This window comes from Dryobates pubescens, chromosome 36, assembly GCF_014839835.1.
Source record: "Dryobates pubescens isolate bDryPub1 chromosome 36, bDryPub1.pri, whole genome shotgun sequence".
Taxonomy (NCBI): Eukaryota; Metazoa; Chordata; class Aves; order Piciformes; family Picidae; genus Dryobates; species Dryobates pubescens.
Window position 1 is genome coordinate 4424962 of NC_071647.1, and position 9346 is coordinate 4434307.

Sequence of the window (9346 nt, forward strand, 5' to 3'; positions counted from 1 at the left end):
GGATGTTAGAGACACAGATGGGGAAGAGGCAAGAGACAGATGAAAAAAGTACATCAAGAGTTGCAATGTTGTGCAAAACAAGTCTTTCAGGATTGTAAATACACTTAGCTGTTACACTTCTCTATCAACTCCTGTGCTTAAGATTAAAAAACTCTTTTAAGAGTGAGGGAAAAGATCAAAAACCTCCCACACTCCTACTTCAGCACCCCAAACTGTGACTCCCTACCAGCTTCCAGTGTTAAATCTTCCTTTCTACACTATTTTGCTTCCTTCCAAGACTTAACTTCGAGTCCTGACTGAAGTATGGATCAGAAAGAAAAGCATCAACTCAACTGAAAGCCTTGCTCAAGTTCTCATTTGCAGCACCTACAAAAGTTTCTCCTCAAATTAATTCTAAGAGGTTTCTGAAGTGAAGCTAGCAGTGAGACTTTGTTTTAGCATCCTCCTTGATGCTGCCCCAAAACTCATCCTCCTCCTCCAAAAGTGAGCTCCTTACCACTGCCCTAGTTTAAGATGAGTTCTGCCACCGTTTCATTGCTCAGACTAGCAACCAATGCTACCCAACAGCACCTGGGGAGCTAACACTTAATGCTAGTACGTGAAACAACCACACCATGTGTTACTCCAGTGCTCTGCTCAGGAAAGGCAGCTACTGAACTGTTATGAAGCTGCAGGTGAGGACAAAGATGGGATTTTACTAGCAGGTTGTGGGGCACTGAAAAAGTTGGCCCTCAATCACTTTCTCTGTGTGTGTGTTCAATGTAACCAAGTACAGAGTTTCAGCAGCAGAGCTGAACCAACTCCTGAGTACAACATGGTTACATGTTGGGTCAAACACTGCAAACTTGAAACTGTATCTAACATGTGGCCAAACTGGGTTCTCAGATGTGTTCCTGGAGGAAGTGAAGAGATGAGAATCCCACTTCCAAAGACAAAGCTGTCACGGGGTTTTTTGGGGGGGTGTGCAAGCTGCCTTAAGGTAGAGCAACTCCTAAGAACTTCATCAGAACCCCAAAAATCTTCTGCATGGCAAAACAGCTGCTCATAGAGATCCCATTTTCATTCCTCTTCAACACACTTCAAGCAAATTAAGAGGTCAGAACACAACTACTGATTCAAAAGTGCTAGCAAAGCAAAAGTATCCATGTAGACATTAAACCCCAAGTGCAGCACAGGGTGGATAAGCAGTCAGGTCTGCTACCACAGGCACCCAACTCACCTTAGCAACCCCCACTCCAGTGAACCTGGCCTCCAGGAGCTCCTGCCTTCGTGGGTCCAGGCTATGCAATTCTTCCATCATTTCTGCTGCTACAGGAGAACAACACTCAGATTATGCAATGCAAGGGAAGGAGAGAGAGGTTTAATATTCTGTGCCACTGACAAGGCTCCAAAGTGCCTGTTCTGCAGCACAACCGTGCAGAAAGCATTTCCCTGCAAGAGAAATGCAACATTGCCATGCAATAACAACACGACTTTGCCACCATATTACTGTACTGAAAGCATAACCCTGCTGGAGAGTTTCCTTTTCTATCTCTTGTACCAGCCATTTTCAACATCTCTAAATCCAAGAAACCAATTATGTCACTTTCTCCCACTGGCTGCTTTATTAAAAGGAAAACATGGGACCAGAGTGTTATGACTAAAAGATTCAGAGCTTTTCATCCCTGCTGCATGACTAGGAGGGGGGGGAAGCAGGAAAAAAAAGGGGGGGAAAAAAAGGCAATATTCTTTGATTCTTCACCCCCTAATTTATTTTTGGCCAATCCTGGAAATTCTAGGTCTCCCCCCCCCCCCCCCCAATTTCACTGACAACAGCTTTTTGGTTCCTCCAGGCACAGGGAGAATTAAATAATGCACATTTAAACCTCTCACTCTACAGAGTAAAGCATCAGCTACCTCCACTGCAATAGCTGCTCCTAGATACTGGACATACCTGAGGTGCCCCTTGGCAATCCAAGGTGACAGATGCCATTATTTGAAGGGTTAAAAAGCAAAACCCAAAGCCCCAACAAATGAACCAACCAAACCAGCCCAGTTGTGGAAACAGGTTAAAAAAAAAAAAGACTAAAAGAAGGAGAAACAAAAAAAAACCCAACCCAACACCCAAACCCCAAATAAATCAGGAAACACACAATTCAAACAGAGAGCTGTGGCAAAAATGGGACAAATTTCCACGTTCATTATAACTGTGAATCACATCTTCCCAACTGCACCAATCAAGTTCATTTCCAGAAATGTCTGTTCTAGTTTCATTTCTGGACTAAGGTAAGGGAGAGGGGAGGGGAAAAAAAAATAATAAATAAAAGGGAGCTAGAAGATAAAGATTTGCTGTATAAAGAGCATATGCCATGAGGAAAGTTCTTGAAGGGCAGCAAGTGCCCTCTAGAACAGGCAGTATACAATTGTTCCTTTTATGAACTGTCCATTTTGTCCCTGCCATTTCCTCCAAACGCTGCAGATCTAAGTTACAGGGGGGCAAAGTGAATCCATCCGGGGGGGGGGGGGGGGGTCATGTACAACCGCCCTCCCAAATCAGGGACGAGCTTCTCCAAAAAGCACGAATGGGAGGCTAAACGCTGCTACCAGAAAGCCCTGCTATGGGGGCTTTAAAACCCCCCAACAAAGCTATCAGCCCAGTTCTCAAAACAGGAAATTTGTGCACCGAGGAAAATGACAGGCAAGCCATGAACGCCAAGATGTGAAAGTCCTCCCAGGTCTCTCCCCCACCACAGAGTTCAGGGTGACCACTCGGGATGGAATCGCATCCCCACGCCAGGACGGGGCAAGGACTGTCGCAAGTTCCCCAGCCTCTCCCCCCACCGCAGGGCCCAGCTCCCTCCCGGGGCCTGGGGACTGCCCCGGACCCCCTCCATCCCTCCCAGCAGGACATGGCATTCCCTCGCTGCCCTCCCCGACTCCTTCGCGGGGTGGTTTTCAGCACCCCTCTCTCCCCACTCGGGAAACAGAGGCAGGCGTCTGAAAATCAGCCGGTGAGTGAGCAGCCTTGCCCCGCTGCCAGCTGCTGCACCGCCTCGGCCTGCCTCCTCCTCCCCAGCACCTCAGGCAGCACCGTCTCAACTCCCAGGCCGGGGATTCACAGGCCGTGCCCACCCCTTCACCTCCCCCGCCGGGCCGAGGCCTCCGTGCTGCCCCGGGCCGGGCCGGGCCGATCCCCCCCGCCCCGTTCTTACCCCCCGCCCGCCGGGCCGGGCCTCGCTACGAGCCCGCGGGGCCTGCGCTGCGCCGTGCCCCGCCGAGGCGGGCACCTACGGCCCAGGCCTCGCTCCTGCCGCCTCGGGGCACAGGCCTCGGGCCCTTCCGTCGTGACCCCGGCCCGGCCCCGCCGCAGCCAGCGGCGGGGAGCGTTCGACAGCCTCCGCCCCCCGCCTCCACCGCGGCCCGGGGTCGCTGCCCGCCTTCCCCCTGCCACCACCTCCAGCCCCGCCGCCCCCAGGGCGGCCTCGGGCCCAGCACCGGGGAGGGAGACGAGGGGGGGGTCTTCTCGAGCTTCCCCCACCGCCCCCGGGCTCTCTCACCTGGCGCTACCGCCGCTGCTGCTCCTGCCGCCGCCCCGCCGCTCCTCTCCCCTCCTGCCCGGGCCGAGCGCTCCCCGGGCACCGCTCGGATCCCGCCGCCGCCGGGGGCAGGAGCAGGAGGAGGAGGAGGAGGAGGGAGGGAGGGAACCTGCTGCGGCGGCGGCAGCGGCGGCACGGGCGGGAGGGGGAGGCCAGGGGCGGCTCCGCGGCCTCTCGTGAGCCAGGCGCCGCCGCCGCTCTGGGCACACGGGCTCCACGCGGGGGATGAAGGGCGGATGGGAGGTGGGGGCGGCGGCAGCGAGGGGTGTGGGGGGGAGAAGGTGGGGGCTAGCCCCTCGCCGGCTCCGGGGCGGGGAGGGAGACGGGGCGGGTGTGGGGGAGCGAGAAGGGATGGTTAGGCCGCGGATCCCCGGCCTCGCGTAAGAAACCTGGCGCGGCCTGGGTTCGCGCAGGCCGGCGGCAGCTGCAAGGCCTCGCGGCAGGACAAAGGCCCGAGGGAGGGCTCGGCGGGGCGGCGGCAGAGCCCGGGCAGGTGGGGAGGGAGGGCGAGTGGAAGGGCGGGGTGGGGGTGGGGGGGGCACAGGGCTACGGGGACCCCTCAGCTTCCCGGGGCGTGGGGGGGGGGGGGGGGGGCGCTAGGGCGCGGCGGGGCGCGGGCAGGTGGCGGGGCCGGTGCTCGCCCCCTCCCCGCGGCGCTGGGCCCGGCCCGGCCCGGTTCGATTGGTGCACACACACCGGGAGCGCGCGCCCGGCCTCGCGAGACTTGCGCGGGGGCGGGGGAGGGGCGGGGAGGGCAGGGTCAGCGCGGGGGGGCCGGGGGGGAGGGCAGGTCAGTGGGGGCGGGGCCTAGAGGGGGCGGGGCCTGGAGGGTGGAGTGCCGGGGGGGGGGGGGGACACGGCAGGTACGGGGCGGGGGGGGTGTTGGGGGTCGAGAGGTGCTGGGGGTCAGGGCAAGCCTGGGGGCAGCAGGGGGGCAGCAGAGGGGCAGGGTAGACGAGGGGGGGACGGAGGGGGGCAGCAGAGGGGCAGGAGGCATGGGGAGGGTCACATAGGCCGGGGGGGGCAACAGAGGGGCGGGATGGACTGGGAGAGCCAGGGGGCAGCAGAGGGCCAGAATGGACCGCCGGGTCAGGATGCCTGGGGGGTCTGAGGGGGCAGAAGGCACAGAGTGAGGTCAGATTGTGTGCGGACAGCCCCGGGGGTCAGGGGGCTGCAAGCACAGAGAAGTGTCAGGGCAAGTTTGGGGACAATTACCCACTTAGGGGAGCAGAGGTTGACCTGCGCCCCCCCCCCGGGGTGTCCCCAGAAAAGCGCTGTAAGGGGGGGGGGGGGGGGGTGTCCATGCATACCACCCCCTACTCCCACCCCCCAAAGTTCTGCATCCCATCTTCAGTCTCCATCTTCCACAAACAGGCGCAACCTCACCCCCTAAACCATCCCCATCTCCCTGGGGGAGGGTGCAAAGGCACCCCAGCACACACACACACACACACACACCCCGATTTTGAGGACCCTCACAACTCCCTTCCCGGACCTGACCTGGCCCCCAGCCCCACTCGGGGGGCCGCCCAGATCTGGCTATCGCGTGTGAAACGCAAGCCGGCAGCTCCCGTTAACCGTTGTCCGCCCTCGCCCCTCGGAGGCCGGGGCTGCCGGGATGCTCGAGTGTAAAAAAAAAACAAAAAACAAAAAAAAGAGAGGAGAAAAAAATAAAAGAGAGGAAAAAAAAAAAAAAAGGAAGAAAAAAAAAGGAAGAAGAAAAAGCCCCAAAAATAGTTAAAATGGTACAAAACGAAGGGCAGGAGCGAGCTGCCAACGAGCCATTACCCGGCGCGTTATTGGCCCCGCTGCCAGCGGCGGGGGCAGAACGCGAAGCGCCGCTGCCGGGCGTTGCAAACCCGCTGCGCTCTAAGGCTGAATCAGCTTTCGGAAAAGCAAACAAGCAGTGGAAGAAGGGGGGGGGGGGAGGGGGGGGGGGGGGGGGGGGAGGAGGGGGGGAAAAGGGAGAAGAAAAAAAAAAAGGGGAAAAAAAAAAAAAGAAGAAAAAGAGGTTTGTTGGGAAAGGAAGTGGCCAGGCCTGTCCAAGGGGAGGCAGGCGCGGATTAGCGATGGGAGCCGAGATTCCCGCAGCTCAGTTAAGGCTTCGCCTTCCAGAAGGTTGGGAGCAAAGGGAAAAGCCCAGGGCCGTCCATCAAGCTCCGTTTTACTGCACGTCCGACAGCACGAAGCGATTCATGACCCAACTGGAACCTACCAGTTTGGCAGAAGCGATGCTGCGGGGAAGAGCTGGTTGGAGCATCGCGGCAGGGCGACGGTGGAGAGCGGAGAGAGGGGGGGGGGGGGGGGGGGGGGGGGGGGGGGGGTGGAGGGCGGCGGGGGGAAGTTGTATCGTTTAAGAATTATTCATTTCTCATAGCGGGAGCCCGGCGCTGTTTTGAGAACTTGGGTGTTGCAAATGGCTTTCGAGGCGCCTGCCTCTTCTCACAAGCTGGGTTTCCTGTGCTTTAATCTCTTTTATTCCAGCCCCACCACCACCACCTTTTTTTTCGTGTGTGTGTGTGTGTGTGTGAGAAGAACCATTTCACTTTCAAGCTCCTGCTCCTGAGAGTCACATTTTCAGCGGCAGGAATTTGTTAAATAAATAAATAAACAAACCAATAAATGGACATGCAAATAAATAAACACTGCTTTGCCAGTGTTGTTGGGGGGTGGTTTTGTTTGGGTGGTTTTTTTTTTTAATGAAGAAAACCAACATATGCAGTGCTACAGGCTGGGGGCAGAGTGGCTGGAGAGCGGCCAGGCAGAGAGGGACCTAGGGGTGCTGGCTGATGGTAGGCTGAACATGAGCCTGCAGTGTGCCCAGGCGGCCAAGAGGGCCAAGGGCATCCTGGCCTGCAGCAGGAAGAGTGTGGCCAGCAGGAGCAGGGAAGTCATTGTGCCCCTGTGCTCAGCACTGCTTAGGCCACACCTTGAGTCCTGTGTCCAGTTCTGGGCTCCTCAGTTTAAGAAGGACATTGAGAGACTTGAAGGTGTCCAGAGAAGGGCAAGAAAGCTGGGGAGGGGTCTGGAGCACAGCCCTGGGAGGAGAGGCTGAGGGAGCTGGGGTTGCTTAGCCTGCAGAAGAGGAGGCTCAGGGGTGACCTTATTGCTCTCTCCAACTCCCTGAAGGGAGGTTGTAGCCAGGTGGGGGTTGGTCTCTTCTCCTAGGCAACCAGCACCAGAACAAGAGGACATAGTCTCAAGCTGCGGCAGGGGAGGTTCAGGCTGGAGGTTAGGAAGAAGTTCTACACAGAGTGATTGCCCATTGGAATGTGCTGCCCAGGGAGGTGGTGGAGTCACCATCATTGGAGGTGTTTAGGAGGAGACTTGATAGGGTGCTTGGTTGCATGGTTTGGTTGATTAGGTGGTGTTGGATGATAGGTTGGACATGATGATCTTGAAGGTCTCTTCCAACCTGGTCTGGTCTGGTCTATTCTATTCTATTCTATTCTATTCTATTCTATTCTATTCTATTCTAAATAGTCCACTGTGTGGAGTACTAATCACAGCCATTTAAGGGACAGCTAATTAGTACCTTTTGTAATGAGCAACCTGCTTTAGTGGAAGGTGCCCCTGCCCATGCCAGAGGGGTTGGAACTGGATGATCTTTAAGGTCCCTTCCAACCCAAAGCATTCTACAATTCTTCTGGACTAATTATCCGCAGTATGGCACCAAACCATGGCCATGGTTTGATGGCCATGGTGGTGTCGAGCTGATGGTTGGACTGGATGACCTCTGAAGTCTTTTCCAACCAAAACAACTCCATGATTCTATGCATTGCTTGGATCATGTCACTGTCAATGTCCTCACACAGGCTACCAAGAGACCAGGGGGTTATAATTTCCTACCAGTGTTTTGCTCACCCTCATTTGCACCAAAGTCACACAGCTGAATGACCATGCTCTTCCCTCCTCTGGCAGCCCCAGGTGCCCAGGGAGGAGGCAGCAGCCTCCTGCAGAATTTACTGCAGACAAGAGTGCTCTCTAGAAGACAGCCCACAATGCACTGCTGAGTTACAGGCTTGACATGAGACCTGTGGCTGCAGTCCTGGGCTCTGCTGGGGTCAGGCTGGAGCAGTGGGTGCTGACTTCTGATAACAAACCTGATAAGCTAAGGTTGCAGCATTTTGCTCTTGTCACTGACCCTCTCCCTGCCCCATGTTCCACTATGCTCAGCAAAATGGGTTGGGTTCCTCTTCTCACTTGTGATTTCAGGGATGGAGCAAACCCCCTTCAAGCATGGCCCCATGGAGCTTTGGGAAGACAGCCCTTGGGACTTGCTGTCCAAGGGCTGTGTGGACTCAGCTCTGCTCCTGGGTTTCCAGTCAGCTGTGAGTGCTTGCAGAGCCTTTCCTCTGAGACCTGCTAGCCACAGTTACATCCTTCCCTACTCCTCTGCTGCAACCTCAACGACCATCCCTTCCACCCTCATCCTCCAAAGAGCAGCTCAGTGCTGAAGAGGCTGAGTGGAGACCTTATTGCCCTCTACAGCTCCCTGAAAGGAGGTTGAAGGTGGGGTTGGTCTCTTCTTCCTAGTCTCAGGTCATAGAACAAGAGAACGTGGCCTGAAATTGTGCCAGGGGAGGGTTAGGTGGAGATTAGGAAAAATTTCTTTGCTTTAAGAGTGGTCAGGGATTTGCACAGGCTGCCCAGGGAGGTGGTGGAGTCCCCATCCCTGGATGTGTTCAAGAAACCTGTGGCCCTGGCACTTGGGGCTATGGTTTAATAACCATGGTGGTGTTGGGTTGATGGTTGGACTGGATGATTCTAAAGGTCCTTTCCACTCCTCCCCCCCAAATAATCTCTGATCCTATGCACACTTTCAGCTACAGTTTCCTGCCCAAGATGCCAAAACAGCATCAGACAGGACAGGGCAGCTTGGCTTCCTGCAGCAGAGAGGGAAAAGGAATCAACAAGTTGCAACTGTCCTTCTGGCCACGAGCAGAAAGGTCAGAACTGGCTGAGCTTTAAGCTCCCCTTCCAACTCAACCCATTCCATAAACCTATGAATCTCCCACGGGAGCTAATCCCTCAGGTTTGGACCCAGCAGCAAGGAGGTGGCCTGGTGGCTGCTGCTGCTTTTTAGTCAACTATTTGTTTAACTCTGTTTTCTAAATAAGAAATGGCAACTGGCTGGAATGTGTTGCTGGCAAGCAGAGGTCAGCTTGGGAGTTTGTGTTTTTACAGGGAAAAGGCTTTCTAATTCCAAGTGTCTGGAATATGTAAGCATTTCATCATTTTGTGTAGGAAAATTCTGGAGTCAATTAAAAACCTCTCGTGTCAGCTTCTAAGGTACCACTTCTCCAAGCAGCAAAACTGAAACAAATAACTTGAGGTTAGGAACCCAAAATTTGGTCAGTCTCGACTCAAGTTTTTTCCCCACTGTGGACAGTTTCAGTGTGTTTGACTTCCTGGCCCAGCAAGAGAAGGGAGCATGTGGATTCCCAGGCAGGAAAGCTTCCTCCAGCCCACATCTGAGCGACACACAAACCCGATTCTGTTTTCTCCCTTGTCCACTAACTTCCTGACAGCCCCAGAGCTCTGGTGCTTTTAGAGGAGGTGGTTTGCTAGCTGGCAATGGGATGTTCTGAGCAACGAAGCACATCCATGGCTGACCAAACATTATCTCACTCATGGGGGCAAGCCAGCCCTCCTACACCATCATCTCTGCCAGCTTCCTCCCATACAGCATCCTGCTCTTCAGCTCTGCCATCACCCAGTGTTAATGCTTCTCATTACACCCCCCCTGGCAGCTCTCATCTTTTGGCCCT

General features: G+C 55.5%; 1 protein-coding gene across 9 annotated transcripts in view; it reads right to left on the reverse strand.

The window, feature by feature from the left end:
• The window catches only part of TLK2 (tousled like kinase 2), a 57923-nt gene extending 52071 nt beyond the window's left edge, over positions 1–5852 (reverse strand). For 2 of the 9 annotated variants that reach the window (XM_054176649.1, XM_054176642.1), the window contains exons 1-2: positions 3537–4206; positions 1220–1308 (exon numbers count right to left, since the gene is read on the reverse strand). In XM_054176649.1, the coding sequence (XP_054032624.1) occupies positions 1220–1300 (81 nt within the window). In that variant the 5' untranslated portion in view covers positions 1301–1308; positions 3537–4206. Of the gene's footprint in view, positions 1–1219; positions 1309–1933; positions 1958–3191; positions 3338–3536; positions 4208–5790 lie in introns of those variants that run through there. The other 7 variants (XM_054176645.1, XM_054176650.1, XM_054176644.1 and 4 more) reach the window with 7 other exon arrangements.
• Between the last annotated feature and the right edge of the window lie 3494 nt (positions 5853–9346).